The sequence below is a fragment of the Polypterus senegalus genome, chromosome 1, assembly GCF_016835505.1.
Source record: "Polypterus senegalus isolate Bchr_013 chromosome 1, ASM1683550v1, whole genome shotgun sequence".
NCBI lineage: Eukaryota > Metazoa > Chordata > Cladistia > Polypteriformes > Polypteridae > Polypterus > Polypterus senegalus.
Window position 1 is genome coordinate 69,719,905 of NC_053154.1, and position 27,436 is coordinate 69,747,340.

At 39.6% G+C, this 27,436-nt stretch overlaps 1 protein-coding gene and 1 long non-coding RNA gene across 3 annotated transcripts; one reads left to right on the forward strand and one right to left on the reverse strand.

The window, feature by feature from the left end:
* Positions 1–116: 116 nt before the first annotated feature.
* Positions 117–16,412, reverse strand: mindy1 (MINDY lysine 48 deubiquitinase 1). 2 transcript variants are annotated; one of them, XM_039750394.1, is made up of 10 exons: positions 16,066–16,412; positions 9,868–11,092; positions 8,474–8,531; positions 7,670–7,734; positions 7,175–7,333; positions 6,326–6,428; positions 6,106–6,248; positions 5,726–5,941; positions 5,411–5,554; positions 117–650 (listed from the first exon to the last, which is right to left on the reverse strand). In XM_039750394.1, the coding sequence occupies exons 2-10, from the start codon at positions 10,525–10,527 to the stop codon at positions 576–578; spliced, it is 1,623 nt and encodes a 540-aa protein (XP_039606328.1). In that variant the 5' UTR covers positions 10,528–11,092; positions 16,066–16,412; the 3' UTR covers positions 117–575. The 2 variants fall into 2 exon arrangements, with proteins under 2 accessions (XP_039606328.1, XP_039606338.1); XM_039750404.1 differs by lacking the exon at positions 16,066–16,412 and adding an exon at positions 15,700–16,023.
* A 66-nt stretch (positions 16,413–16,478) lies between these two features.
* Positions 16,479–19,733, forward strand: LOC120527235. The gene is made up of 3 exons (XR_005633296.1): positions 16,479–16,567; positions 16,825–16,978; positions 19,654–19,733. It is a non-coding gene; the product is annotated as an uncharacterized LOC120527235 (long non-coding RNA).
* The last annotated feature ends 7,703 nt before the right edge of the window (positions 19,734–27,436 follow it).

Genomic DNA, 27,436 nt, shown 5'->3' on the forward strand with positions numbered 1-27,436 from the left:
TTCAAATGTGCCAGTCGCACCAATCTATAGCAGCCACTCCATGGCCCAATTGTAAATGTCACATCTTAAAAAGGTACAGCAAATACAGCCAAAGAAAGTTTACAGGTACTTAAGAGCACAAGCCAGCGTCGGGGACTTTGTGGTTTTTTTTTTTTCAAGCTTTTTTATTAAGACAACATAAACCTACATATTAAATACAAAGCAACCAGTGTTTTGTGTATGTAGAGAGGTGCACAGGGTCATACTGAGCGTTGTGCTTTGAACTGCGCATATCTCCAGCTTAACACGGGCCCAACCACAACTCTTCAGTGCCCCTTCCGCGAGGGGCAGCCAACTTCAGAACATCACAAATGCTTTTCAAGGTGGGATTTTCCCCAGGCCAGACTTACTTCGGTCAACTGTTGGAAGAGGTCAGTTCTTTGTGAGTTTGAGGCTACCTTCTCATCAAACCAGAGATTGCCATGATGGGATTTTTATAAAACTCCAGTTGCAAGAACTTTAAACAGGATTCTTCTAGTCCGGCAGCAGCACCCTTCGATGCGTCATCATTAGCAGCTCTGGAAGGTGGATGCCGACTATAATATGACACAGTCTGAATCCTCTTTCTTCTGTTTCCGCTCCGGCCCCTGCCGTGCTGCCTGCTGGCCCCTCTGTAACAAAGAAAAAAAAAATATATATATATATACAATAAGGAAGGACACTCGAGGAGAGAGTTCGTTATTTCAAGGGTTGACTATGAAGACCACATATTCCAATCCACAGTTACACTTATTCATGGTAAAATGTCTAACGTGACTTCAGGGGACAGGCCTAATTAGGAATCTTCTATCTACACAGAGATGTTTTGCCTTTAAAATAATCCAGGCATTCATTTTTCAGACCTGCTTATTCATAACAGCATTACAAGGTTGCTGCAGCCTGTCCCATCATACATCAGGCATTGCTTTGGACCCTGACCTCCTTGTTGTGTTAGCAGCAATCCTGCCACTGTCTGTCTCTCTGCTAACACAATGCTGTTATTTTATTTTCAAATGTGTACTGCAGTTGTGTTCTTAAAGTCTCTTTCACAAATTCTCACACCCTGTCATTTAGTCCACCATGACACTGAACAGCCGTCTGCTATTTAACTTCCAACAGTTAATGAAATGAACTTTGCTTTGTGGAAATGAGAGATGTCACTTAATAAGAAAAGTGACAATACAACATCCTCTGCTGTGAAGTACGGTGAAGATGTCTGCAAGTGCCTGTTTGCACCAAGAACAACATTTGTTGCTGAATTACAATTTAATAATATTTTTAGTGCTATATTCCTGAACTAACAAGAAATGACCTGGCACTAAACTGAACACTTATTTAATATCGTATTGAAAGAATTTGCACAGATTACCCAACACCTCCTTGTAAAAATACAGTGAGGCACAAAAAACAATCAGCTCCCCACAACAGCTGCAATTAACCAAAATGACCAAACACCCAGTGAACACACTGCCATGCACATACAGAAGATGCTCCACCCACCCCAGAAGGTAAAAAGCGGCAAAGCGGTGGCCTCAGATGTGAACAGCAGGCAGATGGGGCGTTCTATAAGAACAAAGGTTTTAGAAATGATATGGAAATGGCCCATTGAAGGAGCCTTAGAGACAGAAGAGGACAATAGGTTGTCCTGGGAACACTGAGGGCAACATACAAGAGCATCTTCAAAGGTGAGAGTCTGAACACTGAAAAAGAGCCATGTGGGGATTTCCAAGGATGCCGGTATTCTAATGTCCTGTTGCAGTGCCTCGGCCACTCACATGTGTGTGATGGGGTGAACTCTGCTTACAAAATGCTCCTGGGTGCTGTAAATGCAAGGCAAAGAGCTGAAATGCAACCTGAGCCAATCAGCTTGATGAGCGATTCAGAGCAAAGGACGCCTGGTCAAATAGCACTACTTGAATAGAACACACATGTAACTCCAAAATATTCTCATCACTTGACCGCAGCTTAAACCCTGGTGTCTTTGGGAGGATGGCCTCCTTCCCCCTCCATCTTGGTGGACCTCTTCTCCCAGTCATCCTCTGCCTTTCACTCCAGTTCTCTCGCTCACTGCCACACCACCTTCATCTCATTCTGTTACATTCTACACATCCATCTCACCATTCTCATCGCTGTTCTGTCCTTGGCCACATCTCACTGTCACAGCGCACATTACACACCATATTTAGCTTTCATAAGCTTCACCCTTCAATCCAGGGGAGACTCCTTTAGCAGTCAGAATAGGGGGGCAGCTCCATCACTATCACTGCTGTGCCTGGTCGGCTGTCTGCACTCAACAGGTCCCTTAAGTAGCAGAACTTCTCTATGTTCTTCAGACCAACTGCACTACTGCTGCCGCCACACCTCCATTTCACCTTACTACATCAACATTCTGTAATACAAACATAAATAGTACAGTCGTGTCAAAATGGAACTGAACTTGCTTATTCCAGCCTTGCAGCACTTGACTGATATCCAACACTGCAGTTCATGAAGCTGGGCACTGCCCACCTAATCTGCTACTCACCACCTGCATCCATTCCCTGCACATACACCTTAAAGACGGGTCACGCTGCAAACACTGAGCACTATCCACATGTGAAACCATCTGTGAATGTACTTATAATTAGCAAAACATGTATTTTTACAAAAATGTTAAATAAATCACTTCTGGAAAAAGCTTCCTTAAACTAAAGTGTAACACACTTGGACAAGCCCAGGCATTTGAATAGAAGACTTCCCATAAGCCTCAAGGTTATTAGTTAGGAGTCAGTCGATGAGTTAACTGTAACTGAGCTATTCTTCTGATAGCAACAGTGCAAAGTTCAGTGGAAATCCGAGACGATTCCACAGATTCATCCATGCAGTTTCACAGCCTGCTGTTAAATAATCCTGAGGGACTCCAGTTGTGGATATGAATAGAAACGCACCAACGTCAGGCTCCTTCACATCTGAGCGTGTTCCATTCTAACTCACCAGAGCATTTGCCAGAAGTGACTTATTAAACAAAATTAGGCGCAACTGACTGGATGACTTGCCATGTGGATTATGGGACACAAGTAATCTTTTGATTTTTTTTTCACGATTGGTTTTGACGCTGTATGCTGTTCTCCTACATTGGGTATTATAAACTTGTATACTATCAGAAAAGTTCTTATTTCTGTTACCAAATGAAAACATGAGATTAACATTTTTTTCTCGGCCATCATTACAATCGCCATGGGGTAGAGAACATAAAAAAAGAAGGGTGGCGTATTCCTTTAACCACACAAAAGAGAGCACTTCGACTCCACGTTCTGCTTTCCTTTTGTAAGACGGCTTATTCAAGTCCAAGTTTGCTGTGGTGACTGCCACAACACACCTGACCCTGGGCATCAACACGTCATAAGGAACAGGCGATCATTCTGGGAAAATTGGTAGGGTTGATTGACAACTCTCAAGCCATTTGGAATGCAAGAGGAAAAATAGAAATGCCAGGCTTCAAATGGATCACAGTATTCAGGTGCTGAGAGGCAGCAGTGCCACCTTGTAAACAATACATTTTACTTGGCACGTGAGCCAAGAGTATTACAATAAAGTAAAACTACTTGTATTGAATATTAAAAGTGCAAAGTCAGGAGCAAATTTAAAATTAACAAGATAGTTTAACTGTACCTACCCAAGTGCTCAAATTATTATTAACAAACAGGAGTTTGCAGTAAAGGGAAGAAGCATAGGCAGTTTTGTTGTTGACAAATTCCAGCAGAGGTTATGGTGACTGGTTGAAAAGTGCGCATCTCAGTCCAAGAATTCACCTGTTGTGGCTGCTGGCCAAGAGGACTTTCGGTTACAAATACAAAAAGAAATCTGCATCACAGAGAGCAACAAGAGAACGTCTGACCCCACTGTACGATGTTGGCAGCGCCAAGCTGTAAGCAGAGCACTTCCATGCGTGTGGCGTCAGGGAGAACCCTTCTGCCAGCTCTCTGCTCCCTATGTGCACCACAAGACTGTTACATTGTGGAGGGATGGCTATAATGATGGAGGATTTAGTTTGCTCAAGTTCATATGCTTACCAAAATTAAAAAATGGAAGATTTCCCTTACAGGTGCAATTCATTCATCCATACCTGCCGATATTGGGCTCCACATGAAGCGTCCCTCAACATTCACTTGAAATTATCAAAACCACATCTTTAAAACATTAGTCAAACAAAGATAAAATATGTTGCCTCATGTATTATATTTGTAAGCTAATATATGACCTGGTTTTTGTGTACAGTTGCATGCTAACACACAACAGATTGAAAGAAGCCTGAGATTGTGTTGATGTACAGCATATCCTCTGGCTCTAGCAATGCTGGTGGTTGACATTCTCATTATTAAAATAAATATTTGTAGACAAACGTGTGCAGGTTTTTCAGGCAAAGAACTCTTGAGATTTCCAGGAAAGGCAGCTCTACTCACTAATTCATGTGATAATGATGACCCTATAAACCAGTGTACAGCAGCCATGTTTGTTTCCTAAGCAATCCAACAATAAGGTTGGTACAATTGATCAAGTAGTAATGGAAATAGCAGGAAAAGCCTGATGTGGCCAGCACAGCACTTTCTCCAAATTCACTACAGAAGTGCGGTGTACAGTGTGGATTGACCAAAATATATGCACAATGCAATCACAAAACCTTGCTTTCAAAGTCCTAACTGTGTGGGCCACCTTTTGTGAACATTTGAGCAGAGGTTTGGCTGTTGTTGGCATCGGCTTTAAAACCTTTTAACATTAAAATTTCAAAGCTAGATTGTTGCAATGCACACAGCACTGAATCAGCCCTTAAAACAAGCAACTGCAAAATTTCCAAAGTCCCTTAGAGTCAGCCTATTTGTTCAGGAGGTTAGTGTCCAAACATTTCTTACACATAAGACACCTTTTCTAAAATACTCAAAACTTGTTTAAAAGATTTCAAAGTTGTGTTTTTTCCATGACTAATAGATGTATTACAGCAAGCCCTAAAGCCCTCTTTCTAAACTGTTTACGAGAAACCTTGACAACCTTTAAGAAGTGTCTGGATGAGACACTGGGGCAGCTTAACCATTAGCTAAACAAACAAGCTTGATGAGCCGAGCAGTGCCGTCTAGTTTGTTTGGTTTTTAAATGTATGTTGGCAGGATATGAAAGAGTCTCCATGCACCTAAATGGTGGTACAGAGGGGAGCACAGCTGCCTCATAGTTCAAAGACCCAGTTGGACTTTCTGTGAACAGACTGCAAGTTCCCTCAGGGCTGACTCGATTTATACTTCCGTTTCATCCTGTGTCTATGTATTGTATATGCAAGTCAGATTAGGAAGGGCCATGCAACTGCACTTTAAAGAGCAGGATCAGATCAAACATGAATGAAGCTTCCCATTTCTCCTTTTACCTGCATCTGCTGAGGAGGCAATGGCTGCTGCTGGTGATGTTGTTGATACTCTTCTTGTTGGAGCTGTCGGGCCAGCTCCAAATCACTCAGTGCATTTGGACCCTGTTGTTGTTGTTGCTGCAGAGACATGGCCACCATATAATCCTGCAAGAAATTTAAATATCTAGCACCAGAGTAGATACCGAGACTGAGCTGCATTATTTTAAAAGTAAAATTTCAAAACAAAGGTTTCACATAAATACAACTGAAGTCAGTTCCTTACATGTTTAGTAGTGAAAGCAGGTCTCAGCACTATAACACATAAAGTACGTTTACCTGGTCAATCTGCCGCTGCTGCTCTTGTTGCTTGACAGCTGCCTGGCCCTGTGCTGTCACAGGCTGCGGCTGCAGAGCTAGAGTGTCAGGAGGGTGGTTCAGCCGGAACTCAGAGTTGCAAAAGTTGCCATCACCTTCCACATTATGAAGGCTTTCCCATACTAAATTCTCTTCTTGCAAAAAACCTTGATCAGTCACCAGCAGGTAAAGGTGGTCCTTTGGAGTACAAAGAATACCAAAGATAGTCGACCAGACTCGAGATAGTCTACATCTACTAAATTTATCAGCAGGTCACCTATTGAAATTTGGTAAGCTAAATACACACATTCTTGGGGACAGCTTGTTACACATGCTTCTTCTTTATCAAAAAAGAGTGCTACCTTGTGTTTGATCATGGTACTGAAGTGGTTATTCCTGAAGAATACAGACAGCTCTCCTTCCTTTGCTGTTGTGCTGACTTCACACAGGCCATGATAGGACAACTGAGAAGCTGTGGACTCCAGGAACTGTTCTGCTACTAAACCTGCAGAGACGTAACACAAGGATGTTATAAAAACATCAAGACATTTACTTCACACAGTCAAGTCACGATCCGGTTACCTTCACTAACTTGGTTGTTGTCTGCAGAGTGTTTATAGAGGATGATCTTTTCGACCAGCTGGTTGTAGCTGAGTTTCCCAACTGCCTTTACAGTGTCTTGGCTCTGCAAAAGAGAAAGTCTTACTAAAATCAAGTGTTCCTTTCAACTTTATGTTTAAAAAAATAAATAATCTTCAATTCCACTAAGTAGATTTTCCAAATTACTTTTTAGTCATGAGTCTTTTGGGTGTATTATTGTGGCAATAATCCGTTGCATTTCTTTGCTTATGTGTGCACTTCACTTTCATGCCTCTTCTCTACATTTTGTAAAGGCTGCAGTGGTAATATGTTAAATACACCAGACTGGACTCCCATTTCTGAATCAAAGGGCTGTTATTAAACAGTTCTCTCCTGGAGTCTCCAACCAGTAGCCCATGAAAAGTCATCATGGGGCATCCTAACTAGGTTATCAATTCACCTAGAGTGATCCTCTCTATTCACAAGAGCAGTGGCATGTACTCCAAAATGATCCTAGATTGTTAAGCTCCACATTTTATATATATTATACGTATAACTCAGTGGAGAAAACTCAATCCGGCTGTGTCTAATTGCAGCCTGATTCTTCTGGTCACCACAACGGAAGTCTGCAACTGCCCTGAAGACGGGCACAAAGGTAAACAAGAGAACTTCATCTGCAAGGCTGAGATTTGGACTGTATAAAATTCTGATCCATTATTTCAACTAACTGCTAGGTAACTAAACAGCTGTACATTATCACAGGAAGATATTCTAAGAAAGTGATTCATTTTCATGAATATCTATCTTTAAAATATGTTAAAATGCTTAGTCATGGATGCATGTTTCTTTTACCTGTGGATCCACCAGCCAGCCGTGATAGAGAGGAATGTTAAGCAAGTCAAAGACGATGCATTCTGGAGTATACTCAAAATCTGACACTCCTGTGAAGCGTACGTTTACATCCAACCCTGTAGAGAGCTTTGAAAGGACTGCCATGGCATCACTCATATTCTAAACAAAAAAGTTTGCACATAAGAAAAGTTATGTATAAATATGATATGCATTTCCTCAATGTTGATCCTAGCCAACCAAATTAGGCATGTGTACACAATTTGGCAAGATAAAAGTGGCTTTAAAACTACTGAGATGTTCACAGTTTTTTTTTTTTGCTAAATAATACACTACAAAATCCAGATGCATGGTAAATACAGCTGTACATTTTTGCATTATACCCTTCAAAACCACTTTTACATACTTAATATCATATCGTAGCTGTCTATATTACTAAGGCATGCTTGGACTAATTCAGGAACACTACATAAGTGCATTAGTATGAAATATACATACTTGCTGAAAATTTAACTCCAGCCCTTCCGCATTTTCTCCTGGCTTTATCGATAAAATGCATTCCCCTGCAAAATGAAAGCATTTGTCCACTCTAGTATCAGATTATATTAAAATGGCAATCATACAGCATTGGATCTATAATGCTTTGTCTACAAAGTGATATAACTAAGAAACCTGGGGTAAATGACTTGAAAGAACCTGAGAAAAAATATTTAATGAAAAAACAAAAACAACATTACAGAAACACCTAATTAAGACTCAAGAACAGTCCTTTGGAAGCAGGATTCAGAAGTGTTGCTGAAGTGCAAACCCATGTGTCTGGAGGTGAAGTAATACATTGGCCATGTTCAGTGGCATTAATGCCAAGAGACAAGTTACAACTTACTGACTGCCTTGTGTGTGTGTGTGTGTGTGTCCGTATCAACGACAGGTGATAGCGTCAAAATGGAGAGGCAAAGCAGACCAAGAGCCTCTGGTGCCCTGCGCTGAGGACTTCACAGCTAACCTTACAGAACGCTATCGTCACACAAACTGTTAAAGTACATGGGAAACTTTTGGCTGTGTTGTGCCACTGACACACGTGGTTTTCTTTGTTTTGCTGTCATGGTACCTTAAGCTGAGATTTACTGCCGTTCTGTACATTCGTTTCATTTGCATGTTATGTTGTGGGATATACAGACACAAAACAAATAGGATCCTTATTTAAAAGGGAAGATTTTACTTTATTGGCTTTATAAATAGTTAAACACAGAAATATATTGAAACAAATGTGCAATTCATGTACTCTGTCTTCAGAATACTCACCAAGATGTGCCATCAGCTCCTCTGTGGTGATCACTTCTGTCTGAGGTGGCAACTTAGCCTAAAATACATAAACAAAAAATCTTGTCAGCTGAAATATTGAAAAGTTGAGGTTTAAGTGCAAAGTTAATAGCAGATCTACTTTTAATCATTTTGTCATAACTCTGCCTATTTTAATGGCTCTTTATATTTGCATGACTTTAGCATATTATGCATGCAAATGCTGTGCAGTTTAATAATGTACAGTTACATTTCTTTAACTGCACCGAACATGTACTGATTTTACACTAAAATACTAGTGAAGACAACTAAATGGAGGTCAAGAATGGTGTATGAAGAAAATAGAACTTAATACAGAATAAGAAAATTAATTATTAGATTGAGATATGTTTAATCTTGCAGCTTATAAAGACTATGATTTTTATTTGGTTACCTTTTGGAAGAGAAGCAGGTTGGAGTATTACATTATCACCAAAAATAGGGACTTCTAAAACAAAACACATTCATCTAACTTGTACGTACTGTGATGCAAAAAAAACTTTGTTTCATTTAATTATTGGCTGAAGCATGTGATTAATTTATTACTGTTTGCAATTAAATCATGCAAATACATTGAGGATTTAAGTAAACAACTAACTGTGAAAAAAAGGCAAAAAGTGACATCATTAATGATTCATTTCATGAAACCATTGGTAGATATGGCACAAACTTGGAGAACCTCTAACACCCTACTATGAATTCAATTTTTTTTTTAATTTAAGACCAGGCTTTCAATGATCAACAAACAGTATGAAAAATAAACATTCACATTGTTTGGGCATCAGATTAGGCCAAACTAGATGTTAACAGTGTCCCTTCAATGGCATAGCTGCCGCACTTCTGAATTACTGACAGTACCAAGAAGTGTACTGCATATTTGACGCTTCTACTTCACATTCTCTAAGCGAATCCAATTACAATAATTAACAATTACAATAATTAACAATCTTTTTTTTTTTTTTTAACAATAAATCAAATCTAAAGTTTTAGATCATATCTAATGGCACATAATGGATTCAAGATTTTAAACTTTTAAGAATTCATAGGTGGTGCAGTGGTAGCACTGCTGCTTTGCAGAAAGGAGACTGTGGGTTTGCTTCCTGGGTCCTCCCTGCATGGAGAGCACTTTGAGTAGTGAGAAAAGCACTACATAAATGTAAAGAATTATTATTATTATATTAATGAGAGATTAAAACATGAAGTTGAATAAAAGTAACAGGTATAAGTGCACTACAGCTTTATGAAATTTACGGATTCTTCTTAATATTATAAAAGTCAAATATCAATGAACAAGTCAACAGAACTACTATGTGATCAACAAATGAAAGAAAAAAAACACACTTAGGTGAGACACAAACCTTCCAACGCAGAAATAAGACGTTCATGATTGCAAGCAAAGGGCAGGGTCCATTCTCACTCTGAGTTATGATTGGCGTTCTTTCTCCTTTCCAATTGATCCACTTCACAAAGTAATATGTAGGAACTGATTCTGACAAGGGTGCATGAGCTCCTTCTTCCGTAACATCAGCCATTGAATCTCTTTCTCCTTGAGCAGAGGAAGGCAGTGCAGATTTACACTCAGACAAACCAACATCAGATGTGCATGGAGAAGAAGCTGCTAGGTCAGTGCCCTCCTGACTTGCCAGGTCTGATGCTTGCACAGCACTCCCTATGCTGGACATGTTTACTGCAGCCTCTGAACATTTGTCAAAAATGAATCCATGTTCAGAATCCAACTCATCTGGCAACGGATGGTCATTACTCAGTAGACTACTTTCCTCCGATTCTTTGGGTGTTTGGCCATCAGCCACCTCACTAACACCGGTTTCTAATGTTAGTTCCCTATCAAGCATATTTACATCTGCTAAATGAGAAGTGACTGCACTTTCGCTTATGTCACACTCCATACTGCCCTGCCTCTCTGCGCTTTCTTGGCTTTGCTCTTCCTCAACCTCTAACCTTTGTTCCACTGTGGGTTTTTTCATGACCTCTCCAACTTTTATATCCTGGCTGTCCATAATTTAGTTTTTGCTACAGATCCTTCAGGTAAACTTGGGATTTCTTTCTTACAACACCTCCATCTATACACAAAATAATAATGAACAACTCACTAAATGAAACAAAACATACAGTAACTTTGAAGTCTTGATGACACACTGTTGCTTCCTGCTCTTACAAAATAATTCTTATCTAATTAACTTATTGAACTCTTCTACCCAGATGATTTTGTACCTTGAAACAGAAATATAATAAATGGCAACTAACTCAAGCTATAGAAATCTTTGACACTTTCACCTCAAAACAAAAAAAAAAAGAATTTCAAACAATTAAATATTTCCTACAAGGACAATAAGATATTTGAATAATTATATTAAACCTTATAAAGTGCAAACCCCTTTTAAATAAAACACAGAACAAAATATATTCACTGAAGAAAATAAAGTTGTGGTGAAATCTGCAGTTAATGAAGCAAAGTCTACTTCTTCAATGTTAATCTTGCTTTTCTTCTTTTACATTTGAAGTAATTATCATCCAGCAGTCTAACAACATTAGACGTACAGAGGAGCATGGAGATCACATAACCTGTTTGGGAAACAAAAATCGATGCTGGATTATACATTAAAAAAAACCAGAGTAAACCTAAAATCCAAAAATCATGTTAAAAGAGAAAAGAAAAATCATCATCATCATCCTGGAATGAATTTGTGTAGCCCTCATATAGGAATGTGGAAGAAAAAAACATCTGCCATATCCTGCAGAGCCTGGACCTTAGCAGTAAAACACTGTAGATAAATACTGCTGGCTGCTGTGAAGGTCAGTAAGATTTTGTGTGTTCCTGTTATCTGTGTATTCAGTAAGCTTTGAACTCCCATGAACAGCAGCATATGAAATATTACAGTTTTATACAGGATATGCATTCATTTCTACTGATTATTATGTTATATTGCCCGATTTCCTTTTTATTATGAGCTCTTGCTCTTTATTAAAATATTTGTGCTGTATCAATCTGTGAGAAAAAAAATTTCTTGGGCTCTGCCACAAGAATGCAGAAAAAGAGTTTTTGTTTTCCGAGATTTCTAGTTGGGGCATCAATTTAGACAGATTGGTTTATTGTACCAAAACACTATTAACTCAAGGTTACAAAAATGTGTAGCCAAACTCTGGCATTTGAGCCCCCCCATCGTTGAATCCTGGGACTTTGAACTGTGGCCCAACACAACCTTCCACCCTCCAAACTTGTCTGCACAAACCAAGAACAGCTGAACAAAACAACAGCCTGTGCTACTAGCAGACATACAATTGGTGGAAATGTCGGGAGAAATTAGGAGGTTAGCGAAGAAGTGGCTGTGTGTGTGCAAGAGGGGACTGGGCGGTCTAATGGTCTGGAATCCCTACAGATTTTATTTTTTTTTCCCCCCAGCCATCTGGAGTTTTTTTTTTTTCTTTTTTCTGTCCCCCCTGGCCATCGGACCTTACTCTTATTCTATGTTAATTAATATTGACTTATTTTATTTTCTCACTGTGTCTTTTATTTTTCTATTCTTCATTATGTAAAGCACTTTGAGCTACTGTTTGTATGAAAATGTGCTATATAAATAAATGATGTTGTTGTTGCAAGTGTCAGAACTGATACAAAGGGGGGTACAAGCTCTTGGATCCTCAGTGATTCAAGACTGTTTGGGTTGACGGAGATTATGTGGAATACTGAGGAGTGCATCAAAAACAGAACTAGTTACATACAACGCATACAAGCATGTGTAAACAAATCTCTAATTAATTACCAGCAATAAAAATAACTGCTGGAAAACTTTGTGGGCATCTGCTATATTGCTTTGTGAAAGTGAACAAAATGTATCCAAAAAAACTGAACTGGTGTAGCCAAAAAGTGGCAACATAATAAATAAATGAAGTGTCAAGATGCTGGTCCTTTGCACATTGTAGTAAAGAAAAATGTTTTTGTTTTTTTTTTTTAAAAGCAGCCATGACTCAAATTTTTTTCTTTTGTTCTTTATTTCGCCTTATACGATTTCTTGTATTAGGAATTTGTTCGTTTTTTGCATACCCCTTGGGGTCAGAGCGCAGAGTCAGCCATTATACAGCATCCTTGGAGCAATTGCAGATATAGACAGCTAACCAATCCAATCTTAAATATCCAGTTTGAAGAAATTTTAGTCTTGACTTTGACCTCAATTACAGCACAGTGTCAGCTTTCACAGACACTGTTAATGAGACTCACAAACTCTGTGATGCAGGACAGGTCACTGTTGCACCTTCAAACTTACGTGAAGATTTTCACACCACTAATCACAGCTTACTTCTACAGAGGCTTCAAAACCTAGTTAACCAACTTCACACTCTTCAAATCGTTTTCAATATGGGCAGACATAGTCCTACTACATTCCTCTGTGAAGTCAGACATGGCATCTCTGAATTCAATGCTGGGATTAGTTTAGGAGAGAATCATTTGGAAATGCAGTCCTAACTTAAATACATATGGTGTCTATCACTGTAAACAGAATGATGCTTCTTCAGTTACATCATTTATTAACGGCTTTATTGAGTTATCCTTGTTGATGACTGATATTTACTTTTAAATCTGGAAAAAAGTACGTGAAAACTCTTGTTATTTATATGGCTATATTAAAAGAAAGGTTTGACTGAATGTCTTAAATGTACGTACAATCTCTTACATACAACTAATGCTGAATCATCACAGCTACTTTGTGTGATTATGAAACACTCCAAAAGCTAGCTCTTTTTAAAAAAATAAAAAAAAAAAACACGCAATGCTTTATGGTCAAGTGTGAATTATTCACTTAGTATCCTAAAATTAATTTAAAGCATGGCAAGATTCACAAATAGAAGTAAGTAATATTAAAATACTGTGTAACACCAGAATTTTCACTTTCCAATGAAACTGAGAATAACTTTTAAAAATGGCCTTCTCACGAGGAGTATACATAGCTTAGAAGCCCTCTCCTGACCCCACAGATTGTTTTAATTCCTATACTTCAGGGCATACAAGACAAGGAGCCGCCTAAAGAAGACTAGTGGAGGTGGCAGAGTCTTTAGCTCTGGAAGGTTCTGCCTACTACTGCAATTCAGTCAAGGCTGCAGGATCTTTATGATGATGCACAGATGTCTTATGTAGTTCAAAATGGAAACTGCAGAGTTATGGCAGCTTACAAATTATAAAAGTATTCTTTCCTTAAGCTTTTTATATTGCTTTTTACTGAAGTATAGTAACAGTTTTTGAATTGAAATTACAAAGTCCCATTTTCTTATGCAAAACTTTGGTGGCATTCAGGTTGCCTCAGAGTGGCTGGTGTTCCTGTTTGCCCAAGCAGTGATCCACTCAGAGTGTGACTGACTTACTGTATCTGAAAGGTGGACAAAAAACACACTTGACATATATCTTCATTTCCTAGAATATACTGTACTGCATTATATTTATTATCTCTTTATGGTTCAACAACATGTGTCTATATTAGATGACTTCTAACCATACTAAACAGTACTTGCAATCACTAAACACTCACTAAGCAAATTATTAAGACCATCTGTACATGTGCTTGTCCGTGCAATTATCTAGTGAACTGATGATGTGGAAGCAGCACAACACATAAAATCATGAAGATACACGTTTGGAGCGTCAGTTATTAGTATCAAACACCATAATTGGGAAAAATGGGATCTCCGTAATTTTGACCGTGGCATGATTGCTCGCTAGTTTGACTATTTCTGCAGCTGTTGATCTACTAGGATTTCCATGCACAGCAGTCTCTAAAATTTACTGAGAATGCTGTGAAAAAGGGGACTGGGTGGTCTTGTGGCATGGAATCGCTGCAGATTTAATTTTTTCTCCAGCCATCTGGAGTTTTTTTTTTTTCTGTCCTTCCTGGCCATCGGACCTTAACTTTTATTCTATGTTAATTAATGTTCCCTAATTTTAATTATTTATTTTGTCTTTTTTCTCTTTCTTCATCATGTAAAGCACTTTGAGCTACATTGCTTGTATGAAAATGTGTTATAGAAATAAATGTTGCTGTTGTTGTTAATGAGAGCGGCTAGAGGGGAATGTCCAAATTGGTTCAAGCTGCCAGAAAGGCTATGGTAACCGTACAACATGTCGAACCAGATGGGCTACAACAATAGAAGACCACATTGGGTTCTACTATTGCCAGCCAGGAGCAGAACGCTAAAGCTACAGTTGGCACAGGCTTACCTACACTGCACAGGGTGAAGAGTGGAAACACTTGGCCTGGTCTGGTGAATCTCCCGATATCTGCACACAGACGGTAGGGTCTGAGTTTGGTTCTAACAACTTGAATCCATGCACAGTCCAGACTGGTGGTGGTGGTGTAATGGTGAGGGGACTGTTATCTTGGCAGCTAATACCAATCAATCATTGCTTGAATGTCACAACCTATTTGAGCACTGTCACTGAACATGTGCATTTCTTTACGACCCCAATAAGGTGCAATTACCCAAAGATCACTATTAAAATATGCAAGGCAAAGGGCAGATTTTCTGTATAACATTTAACACTTTAATTAATTAATTTACTTTTCAAGTATATACAGCATACATCTACAACACATATTAGCTTTCTTACTATATTCTTCCTTCCAAATCAAAGTTTATGTACAATTTTTTTTTTTTTATGATTCGCACCGTATAAAAATGCTGAAACAGATTTCAGTTTAGGATAGTTAAAAATGTGAATATTGCATTTAAAACTGTCTTTCTCTATAAGGAACGCCTGGCTTCTCCCACGCCACCACATTACTAGGACGCTATTTCTGCGAACGAACATATGCTGTAACAGTAAATCATTTGCCGAGAATGTTTCTTCATGGATTTCACGACACTTTATCCACTGCCGCCATTTTTTCTGATTTACACCCTCAGATTGTTATTCAGCCAGCAATTCCAATAACATTCTTCGCTAGTCTTGTGACTGAGGAGGGTCCCTGTCTCCGTTTATGAACCGATCGGGTGTGTGCGAACCAAACCGTCAGTTAAACTTCTCAGACTGCATCATCAGAAGACACGTTACACGGGTAGAAAGAGCAGGAACTACTCAGCTTTGGAATTACGGATACTTTAGCAGGAAACTAAAACTGTATATTTCTATACTTATATTTTAGTAAGGGCAAAAAAGCTGGGGATTAGATTATGCGAAGTACCTGATCTGCATGTTTCCAGTCAGTTATGAGGACGACAACAACGCAGAACTCCCCACCCCCAACACGCACGTGACCACACAGCGTCTGATAAAGCGAATTCGCCTTCGTAACACTTTCAACGTCAAGTCTTTCAGTCGCATAGCATCACACAACAGTACTGTACTGAAAATATCCCGAGCTATCTCAAGATGTCCCCTGAGGTTTGCGTCAAGAGAGCAGCAGACGACTGTGTTCGCAGACTGTGGCGCCGCGTGTTGAAAGCATCTCAGCACTGGCTTATTTTCAGCTCGCACAGCGTTTCTCTTCTAAACGATGTCACCCTCAAAGTAAACAGGATGAATAGTAAACGTTGGCACAATAACTCACCTTCTTCGTGAGTACACAGCAGCAGCTTGTCTATGAACTATCATTTTGACTTGCTCTTTGGGTTGTTCACTTTACTTTCGCCGAAAACACCGATTCAGTCCTTGACAACCACCAGACAATCGGCTTTAGAACACTTTTAAGTAGCTTTATTAAACTACAGGACAGTAAACAAAGTCACACTTCTTTTTCCCTTGGGGTCGACGGTAAACTACATGGCTAAGCTCGACTTTAGTCTTCCTTTCTACTTCCCGCTTGTTGTTAACACAGCTCTGTATACACTTCAAACATAAAGACCACCAACTCCTGAAAACAACTAAAGAGTTTACACGAAGGGCGCGGAGCACTCGGCTCTGTATTTACGGAAAGACAGACGACTTCAAAACAGTTCCGCCTCAACTTTCTTGACAGGCGCGACTAACGCGCTCCCCCTTGCGGCAGGAGGAGCAACATCTACTAAGGCGAGCAACTCGAGAACCAGCATCCGCCCAAAAGGGAAGAAAGAGTAAGACCTTGGCTAATTTAGTAGGGGAAACTTCAAAAAACTAAGACAACGCTAAAAGAAACGTAATCGTTTAGCAAAATGGCTTTAGTGTTTCAAATAATAAATGCATCAGTGCGTCTTCAATCTAAATTTAGAACTCACATGGATTTTCAACAAAAATGGAATCTGAGACCGCTGGTTTTATTTCACCACATTTATTGGTCACAGGCCAATTACTGTTTTTAACTGATTTCAATAACTATTTATTTCTTGTACAGCTCAGAATTAACACAAGGAAGGTCCCAATGGGCTTTAACAGGCCCTGTTTTTGGACTGTCCTCCAGCTTTAACTCCTTAAGAAAAAACACACGTGTAATGAAAAAGATGGAAGAAATCTTGGAAAAGGCAATTCGGAGAGAGACCCTATTCCAGGTAGGTTGAGTGTGCAATGGGTGAGAAAAAAATGGAGTAAATATAACACACAAAACAAAAGACAAGTGATCCTCTTCCCAGAGCTAGATGGCCAATCTGTCATTGCCACCTCCCATTCAATAAATACAGAACTATCACCTATGAGGACACAGATTTGTTAAAATACATCAAAAACAAAGTAGAAACTAATTAACATAAATGAAGAAATGAAAAACAAGAGTATCTGCCCATCAGATAATTGCAAAATCTCTGGCAGACTGTAGAAAAGGAATCAGACAAGCCAGACACAGTCAGGGTCCTGGAGACGTCAGCCAACAAGCAGCCTCCCCAATACTGGCCATGCTACGGCCAAGTCAGTGCTGGGCTGGCCAATCAGTCCACAATACACGGCACTGTTTTGAATTTTCCAAGAAGTGTAGATGGATGTCTATTGAGGTCATTAATTAAACTTTTCCATTATCTCTGATATGTAGATAAAAATTTTTGAAACTTATTCATTTTTAACTGTGTAGGAAAGATGCTGTATCTGATCACTCAGTTAATTTTGACAAAGCTGATAATTAATTAAAACAATTAACAATACACCAAAACCAGGGCTGCCAAACTAATATAGGTTGTGTGAAGGATCTCTGCTTCATTTCCCAGCTGGGATGCCAGGAAAATTAAGAGATCTGTACAATTTATGAATGAGGTTCCTAAATCAACGAAATTCGCGTAGACTATACATTTACTTTCACAAATAACCTAAACACGCTTGTTGAAATAAAGAAAGTAAAATAATCTAATGTATAAGGATAACAGAAAATGGATATATGCAAGTATATATATGTATATAGATATACTGTCATCACTTGGTATCCGCAGGGCATTAGTTCCAGGACCCTCCATGGATACCAGCATTTGAGGATGCTTAAGTCCTTTTATTAAGTGATGTAGTATTTGCATATCCTGCACACATCCTCCTGTATACATTAAATCATCTCAAGATTACTTAAAATAGCACTAGCAGTACTAACACTTCCACAAATTTCAACTTCTTTCTGCTTTATTGTGCAAATGTTTCATTCATTCTTATTGCTCTTATGGTACAATTCTGCGAACATCATGGCACTTTTCAAAAGATGTTATTTTTTCTTTGAGAGACAGCACTGTACTGTACACTCCATCTTTCCCCTTGGGATTAATAAAGTATCTATCTATCTATCTATCTATCTATCTATCTATCTATCTATCTATCTATCTAAAGGCCCACTTACAGGTACTCTTGGCCACAGGCAGGTGCAGACGCGGTCGAGCACAGAACGTGTACACTCTGGTTTGTTTATGGTTCAGTTGCTTGCTGTGCAGCAATGCAAGTCGCTGTGTGGTTGCAGAATTCACGGCTTTTTGCCCCAAAGTTTTTTCTTTGCCTTTAAATATCAATCTTGCAGATATTTTCATTTCTGCCTGCGCCATCTTTCATCTTTCCCCAGGATCTGGGTGTTTTCTTGCTATGAATCTGTGGCCATTTGGCTAAAGCTGTGTGCTTTTAATGTTGGATTATGTAGGTGCGGGTAGCAACACTTCACACAACTGTTCCTTCAATGAGTGCATGTTTCCTTGTCTAGAGTATGTGCACTTGACATGCACAGGGCCATGTGGTTACGTACATTTGCCAACATGAGGGTCTGTGCGCCAGGTCTGATGACGAAATTTGAGTAATGCGCACGCTAGCTGCAACGCAAACCTGTCAGGTATTAACAGGCCTTTAGCCTTTGAGCTCTTGCCCTGGTAAATTCCCTGCACACTGAACACAATGCACATTCCTACTATTAATTTTATGGTTTAGTGAGGTCCTCCGACTGTCTGTGCCGCAATTGCTCGAGGCCTCTGGTAAAATGAGAAGAAGACAATTAGACTTGACTAAAGAGGAAGTAAAAATCATACCAAGGTTTATATAGTGGAAGAATCATTACTGAGCCTCGAGGGGTAACAGCAGGGGGCTACTGTGTCCGCCTGACCCTGTCACACTGCCGATCCTCCCCCGAGTCGGCACCCCGCAGAGTATGCCTACACATCATTGTACTAAAGTCAAGTTTTGCTTTTTGATATTTTTTGTGTTTTGTTTTTGCACAATATTTTCAATCTGCATTTGGTTGAATCTGCAGATGCTGAACCGTGGATACAATGGTTCTACTGTATACAAATGAAGGACACTAAACATAAAATTACAATAACTTAGTTAAACATTTTCACATCTATAGAAAAAAGGCACTTAACTTATGACTTATTAACTTATTAACTATTCATGCGATCAAAATGGATGAGTTCTTTAGCTAGTTATTAAGTTTCTAGTTCCACACCATGGCATTAATTTACTCCTAGCCAGTCTACCCTGGCTTAGCCCCCCCACACAGAGTTTCTGTTTTTGTGTGGGTGTAAGTTGCCACTTTGCACTTTCTGACTGGAATTAGGAAGTTATAACACCCAGAACTTATTGAGGTTTTTGCACAAGGTGTCCTCACTTGCTAGCAAAGTTACTCCAGTTGGGTCAGCTGATGATCAGTCAGCTCCCATCATTAACGAGGTGAATGTGTAGATGCAGGTTAAAATACATAACGTTTGTCTTTGCTTGTACGCTTGCTATTCCTGAGCAATGTTTGGACTAATGGTATCCTCATCTAATTCCAATACAGACAAGACTTCCACCTTTCTGGTTCTGCGCATCTGCCCGTCGGCGTATACTGTGGAAGGACTGCTCTAGCCTTTGTTGTGGCCACACCTTAAAGGCTATGGGGTATGGCTATGGACGGCCAATGCTACAGCTAGGCTAAGAGCAGTGAGCTTGGTGAGAAGAGGGATTTGGAGCACGCAATGGTTTGTAAAGGAAACAATACAGTTTTGCACATAAGCCCATCCTTTTAGGATGACTATTGGAAGAAAGTTGTGCCCATCAAGGCTGTAAGGCTTATTTAGATGATATTTTGGAGAAGCCATTTCTGACATGTCACCAGGCTTGTGACTGATCATTTTCTCAGATAAGGCGCAGAGGCTGCATTTCAAAAAGAGGCCCTGTTATCAGGTTTGAGGCTCTTAGCTGACATTAAGAGTGTCTGGCAGTGGCTTTTTAAGCCAAGAACTTGCATTCCAGTCAAAGCAAAATGGATAACATCAGCATGTTTTACAGCTGCATCGTGCTATTCTGATGATGGAAGCTCATTCACTGATGGAATTACATGGACTTTGTAGTATTAACTGAAATGCTGAACTAACACACTGGAAGGGTTTATTCTATACATTAATTATTTAATGAGCATTTTAAAGGAGAACAAGAAGGTATGAATTAGCACTACTGTATCAGGATGCCATAAGCAGTTGTGTGCCACTAGAAAGGCTCTGTAATAAAGAACTGCACCACCTGGAATAAAAGACCATCTTAAAACTACTGCAGCTACAACACTCCGGGTCGTATACTTTATTTACTGTACTACTTCTTTCTATGACATTACATGAAGTACTAGGGTGTTGTACCGTGTTAGCCATTATGAATGTAGAGAAAAGCCAAGCAAAATGACACCTTTTATTGGCTAACTAAAAAGATTACAATATGCAAGCTTTCAAGGCAACTCGGGCCCCTAAAGCTTGCATATTGTAATCCTTTTAGTTAGCCAATAAAAGGTGTCACTTTGCTTGGCTTTTCTCTATGATATTACATTAAATAGAAGAACAGTTTGCCCTCACTGCTATTCTGCCTATGGTTTCTCTAGGTGAAGATGCTACATAATACTACAGTTTGGAGTATTTGCTCCCCCTTAACAAAGAACCTAAAGTTCACCTAAAGCGTGAAAAGAAAAGTATTCTCCTTGATAATACAATCTCTTACACTTTTCTGCTTCATCTTGATTTACACATTGGTTTAGATTTTGCCTCTGATCTATCTATCCATCCATCCATTTTCTAACCCGCTGAATCCAAACACAGGGTCACAGGGGTCTGCTGGAGCCAATCCCAGCCAACACAGGGCACAAGGCAGGAACCAATCCGGGGCAGGGTGCCAACCCACCGCAGGACACACACAAACACACCCACCAAGCACACACTAGGGCTAATTTAGAATCACCAATCCACCTTGGATTGTGGGAGGAAACCCACGCAGACACAGGGAGAACATACAAACTCCACGCAGGGAGGACCCGGGAAGCGAACCCGGGTCTCCTAACTGCGAGGCAGCAGCTCTCTCTATCTATCTATCTATCTATCTACTGTATATAAAAGTCAATGTGTGTATGTATGTTCCAGAATCACGTCCGAACGGCTGGAGCGATTTTCATGAAACTTGGTACACACATACCTCATTGGTCGACTAAAAATGCTGTAGGGTGAAATCAGCCGTAACCCAACCCCTTCTGGGTAGGGTGGGGGTGATCTTGCGGTATTGTATGCATGTTCTCATCCAGTTGACACTCGGAACGACCACCAGAGGGCGAAATGGAGGCGACTGCCAGCATTCTTTATGTTTGAGCGCCACCGCCACCCCTGTTGCTTTTGAAATTAAATAAGAGTTCTACACGTGGAAGTGTGTGTGTCTGTCCGGCTCGAAAGAGAGACGTAGAGCCGGGGATGAGGGCTCCAGTTCCGAGGATACACAAGCAAGGCCTGTACACCGGCAAAGGAAACCTCCTAAGAAAGACAATCGCTTAGCTGCTAATGCACAAACGATGCAAGCACTTCAGCAACATGAATCCTCATAGCAGAGAGATGCCCAGAGTAGTTCTGACGATTTCAATACTTTCTAGGATCCCGTGCTGGCTTACACAGTTAGTACAGTATATACCAGGCGACTGCCAGCATTCGTTATTTTTGAGCAGCACCGCGCCCCTGTTGCTTTTCAAATTAAATAGAGTTGGCCGGTTCCGAGCGTCAACTACATGATAACATACATACAAGACGGCAAGACAAGGAAATTAGTGAGTCTTTGTTTCTTAATTTATTTTTAACGTTGTGTTTTTTTTAATTACGTTTTTCTCAAACAATTAAAAAAAACACTAGGGCGAACTGGAGGTACCTGCCAGCATTCTTTATGTTTGAACAGCACCGCGTCCCGTTGCTTTTCAAATTAAATACAGTTGGCTGATTCTGAGCGTCAGCTAGATGATAACATACATACAACACCGCAAGACAAGCACATTAGTGAGTCTTTATCCATCCATCCAATATCCAACCCGCTATATCCTAACTACAGGGTCACGGAGATCTGCTGCAGCCAATCCCAGCCAACACAGGGCGCAAGGCAGGAAACAAACCCCGGACAGGGTGCCAGTCCACCGCAGAAAACCCACGCAGACACAGGGAGAACATGCAAACTCCATGTGGGGAGGACTCCGGAAGCGAACCCAGGTTTATTGTTTTTAAGTTATTTTTAAAGTTGTGTTTTTTTAATTACAGTATGTTTTTCTCAAACAATTAAAAACAAAAAAAAAACGTTATTTTCCTCCCGGGCAACGCTGGGTATTTCAGCTAGTATATATTAAAATAGTAACGAGTTAAGAACAATCAAACATAGCTGGAAGGACAATTGTAAAAAGACTCATCAGGTCTCTGCTATGAGCCTCCTTTAAAAAAAACAGCACACCATGGAAAGAAAGTTTCTGGAAGCAAAAGACACACATACGAGCTGCGCATATCTCCTCATGTCTGTATGGTCCGGTTTTCTCCAGCATCGTAAAGGCATACAGGTTGAGTTGACTGATGGCAATAAAATGAGTGTGCCCAGTCTTGAACTGGTGCCCCCTTTAGGGTTGGTGTCTGACATCTATTGGAAAAAAGGGGATGAGAAATTGAAAAAAATAAATAAATAAAAGAGCCATGGCTACTTGGTATTTCTGATGCAACCTCCCTGATTAAGTCAGCCAAAGTAAGGAGATGAGTTTGCAGCCTACTCCTGTGTTTAAACACCATGCCTGGTTGTTGTCTGTGGTGTTTGCATGTTCTCTGTGTGTCTTTGTGGGTTTTCTCCTACCTCCTTTGCTCCGAATTGGCCATGTATGACTGTGGGTGTGTTCTCAATGTGGCCAGGATAGGCTCCTTGAACCGGATTGAACAGGTTCAAGAATGTATACTGTATATGCATAGATATGGGGTTTGATTGAATTTTTTGCTGGACATGGATTGAAAACTGCATGCACCATGGGAATTTTATATTTCCATGTAAACAGCAGAGACAAAAATGTAAAACCAACATATTTACTGTAAATACTAATAAAAACTGCCCTTATATTAGCCTTGTTACTTGTGCCATGCAGGTGTGAATCTTTATTTTTTAGATAAAGTTATTTTTTTATTTGTGTTAAACTGTGACATTTCAGATACTAACGTTATAGTCTGAGGTACTCAGTTCCAGTCCTGGAGGTCCACAGTGGCTGCAGATTCCATTTTTTAATTAGAACCATTTTATTTACTACTAAAACAATATGTTTTTGGGCTTAGTTTTAGTTAACTCTTTTGTTATAATTTGGAGCCCTTAATTTCCTATTTTAGTCTTAAACATCACATTTAATTTTTAATTGTTGCTCATTTTTTAACCAGCCGTCAGTTAATAACGAGGTGCAAATGACAAAGGAACCACCTGCCTGTGTACTGCGTCATGAAGTATCTGTACTAATAAAATGTTTTGAAATAAAATGAGACAGAAGTGAAGGACCAAGAGATACCAATCTGTCCCGGACCACAAACCATAAGGATAACATTCTCAGAAAATGAAAAATCTACATTGTGATAATGATTTCCCTTAGAAGAATTAAAACACTAACAAGCCATATAGTTAAATATCAAGTTTCATCATCTGCTAGGCCTGGCTTCTAATGACAAAACTGGTTTGAATGAAAACCTGCACCCACTGTGGACCCCCAGGACCGGAGATGAGTATCCCGTTATAGTCGTTTGGTCGCCACATGCAGAAATAAAGTTCGAAAAGTGATTCTATGAATATGTAAAATCTGGCAAATATTGTAAGTGAAATATTGTGCTTTTATTGTCGGTCGCAGGGTCTGGTTGTTGTGGTGGGCAAACATAGATAGGGTGCCAGTCCATTGCATGGTGAACGCACACACACACCAAACACTAAACACACACTCGAGTCAATTTAGCATTGCCAGTTCACCCAACCTGCATGTCTATAAGACAGTGGTAGGAAAACAACGCATCTGAGAAAACATGAGACTCCATGAAGGGAGGACCCGGGAGGCAAACCCTGATCTCCTTACTATAAGGCAGCAATGCCACAACTGTGCCACCCAAAATTATATGGCAAATGTCCAGTTTTATTTCATATCACAATGCAATTTCTATGAAGTTTTATGGTGATATATACCTGGCAACATCCATCCATCCATTTTCCAGCCCACCGCAGTATACCGGACAACAGAGAAAGTGAATTCAGATGGTGGATTTGCTGAAATACTAACCTTGGCTATGGGTAGATATCAGAATAGCTTCCCAACTCATATCACTTAGAAAAAGTCCAAGTTCGAGTTCCACCTTCATTTGCCATTTGTCACAAGTACATTGGAATTCTTGTACTCCCTGTCATTAACCTACAGAAATAACACATCATTAAATAAATAAGCTTTCTGTGATACCGGGATAAAGAAAGCAAGTTCAGAAAATGGTGGGATAGACCATTAAATAAAAAAAGTGCTATGTGAGATTTTCTGATATGCAAACGGTTTGGCACAGAATATAGACAGGGCAGTAAATAAAAAGAAAAACTTAAACTGACAATGAAAGAAGCATTTCATTTTGGGAGAAACTGAAGGTGTTTGAGTGATGCCATTAAAGACAAGAGCAGATGGTCCTCATCAAAGAGTGGATTCCTTTGGCCCTTTTAAAGATGAGGGTACTGGCTTCTCAAAAATCAACAGTGAGAGTCTCAGTCATGCGCTTCTCATTAGTCTCCCGCCAAGCTCTTTAGGCCAGTTCTCGAAGGCTTGAGAGAAGGAGCTGTCACTAGTGAAGCAAAACCATGTCTCAAACTTAACCTTCCTTTTTATAGTTGTGGCTGTCCAAAGTTCTAGTAAAAGAGGAAACAAGGACAATCAGTGTAAGGGGGGTTTGGACCCCAGCGGGTAGCATCCTAATGAATGTTTGCAAAATTTCTGTGCTGCGTTTCTGGCAAAAATCACCAAGGGGGACCCCACTCTCAACAAGATAACCCCCCAGCCCCCAGTCTGATGAAACGATCAAGTGTCCGCAGGCTGAAAACGTCTTTGCTGTACTAACATTATATATGTTCTCAGGTGTGCGCCACATTTCATTCACAACCAAAAAGTGCAGAACAGAATCTCAGATCTAAAAAAAAAAAAGGGCACTATTGTTTTCAAAGAATGGATGGGAGCTTCATTATTTTCATTTCAACTTGGTATGGGTGTGGGTTCCCTCATTCTTGTGAGAGTTGCTCCTACAGTGAAAACTTTTTCATTGTCTAACATTCATTTCAAATGTATCTTTCCTCTCTAAGCTGTGCTCATTGCTGGGCAGGCGGTGGTCAAACAGTAAAAACTCAAGCTCTTTGATAAAGTTCTCTGGTGTTTTGTAAAAAAAAAAATCAGGCTTTATTCTCCGTTCTTGATCATTACATAGGCATCTTAGCTCTGGCTGGATTCTTCTTTCTGTACTAAATAATCATCTACAACTTCTTCTCAGTAGACACATGCAAACTGTCTTTTTCATATTGTTCTAGTTGTAACATGCTGGTAGGGGCATCGTTCTTCCTCTCGTGATGACCTAACTTCTCTTCTGATATGCTTTTGGTCCCCTCTGGTTAAGAGAGCAGAAAATGTTTTAAGGCATCTAGAGGTCTCAGTCTCTTTCCCATTGCTTTTCTCTGTGTTTCCAGTTGCCACTCATGAGAACATCACAACATTTCTGACAAGAACAGACCATTCAGCTAAACAAGCTCAATAAACTAAGTCAGGTCCTTAAAGTCCCACTCTTTACCACACTATTTGTTAATTTATTCCATGTGTCTATAATTCTGTGTGAAGAAAGCCTTTCCATCCTTGTCACCATGTTCTTGCTGAAAAGCTCATTTTACTGCAACAGCTTAGATCCACCACACTATTCATCCCTTATTGTCCAATTTCTTAAGCTGAAAAGCTTCAACTCCTTCAGTCTTTCCTCCTAGATCATATCTCAGAGTCCTGTAAATGGCCTAGCTGGTCTTCTCTGGAATTCCACCAGTGCTTGTGTCACACACGGTTCTCCAGATGAACACTCACAAGTGCATTAAATAACTTAATCATAACCTTCCATTAGTTGTAGTTTGCCTGCTGTGCTATATAACCTAGGCCAGATCTATATAACATATATATATATATATATATATATATATATATATATATATATATATATATATATATATATATATATATATATATATATATATATATATATATATATATATCCTATATAAAATTCAATGAGTTTTCTTGATTGCTTCTGCACACTGTCTAGATGTACAATAGATACATTAGTGATGAGTCCACTATGACTCCTAGGTCCTTCTCATAAGGTGTATGTTGAGGTGTCAAACCCAATTATATTAAAATCTAGTATTTGTACTTCCTATATATACTACTTTACATTTATTTACATTAACTTTAATTCATGACAAATTTATCCAAGCCTAAATTCTGTCCAGGTCCTCTGTAATGATTGTAGATTTTTCTGCCATTTCACCTAGTTTGGTATAACCTGTAAACTAAACCTCCAATTATTTACAGTATATTATTATCAAGACCATTTATGTATTTTAAAAAGAGCAGGGGCACCACTTTTACTACCAGCTAAATTAAAAAGTGCTTCTTGCAGCTTATCTCTTTGGTGCCTTTGTTTAAGGCAATTTTGCATCTTGAATTCCTAATTCTCTTAGTTTGATCATAAACGTTGCATGTGGTGTTTTATCAAATGCATTTGAAATTTATTGGCCTGTAGTTATTTGTGTCCGCCTTATCGTCCTTTTTATATAGAGGGATAAAATTGGTTAGCTTCCAGTTCAGAATTTCCCCAGTGTGCAGTTATTTTAAGTATGTTATGTTAACTGAGGAAGCTACTCACAGGAAAAGCCGTGGGACCAGATGGAGTCAGTCCTCGCGTTCGTAAGGCCTGTGCCGACCAACTTTGTGACATCCTCTGTCACCTGTTCAGTCTGTCCTTAAACCTTTAGAAAGTGCCGCTGCTGTGGAAAACATCCTGCGGGGTTTCTGTTCCAAAGAAGGCAGGTGTCTCTTCATCTAATGACTACAGACCAGTGGCATTTACATCTCGCATTATGAAGACCTTTGAGAGGCTGGTCCTGTCCTGTACGAGTCCTCTTGTGGTGGAATACCTGGACCCACTGCAGTTTGCCTATCAGACAAAGACTGGAGTGGAGGATGCAATTATCTGTCTGCTCCAGAAAGCTTATTCTCACCTGGACAGCAC

Bases quoted from the DNA above. Each gene is read 5' to 3' on its own strand.
- mindy1 (XM_039750394.1), bottom strand. From the start codon at position 10,527: ATGGACAGCCAGGATATAAAAGTTGGAGAGGTCATGAAAAAACCCACA. The intron at 8,532-9,867 runs GTTTGTGTCTCA...TATGTATTTTAG, and splicing joins TCTTATTTCTGCGTTGGAAG to GCTAAGTTGCCACCTCAGAC. The intron at 651-5,410 runs GTAAAAGGAGAA...TCTTTGTTACAG, and splicing joins TGCCTCCTCAGCAGATGCAG to AGGGGCCAGCAGGCAGCACG.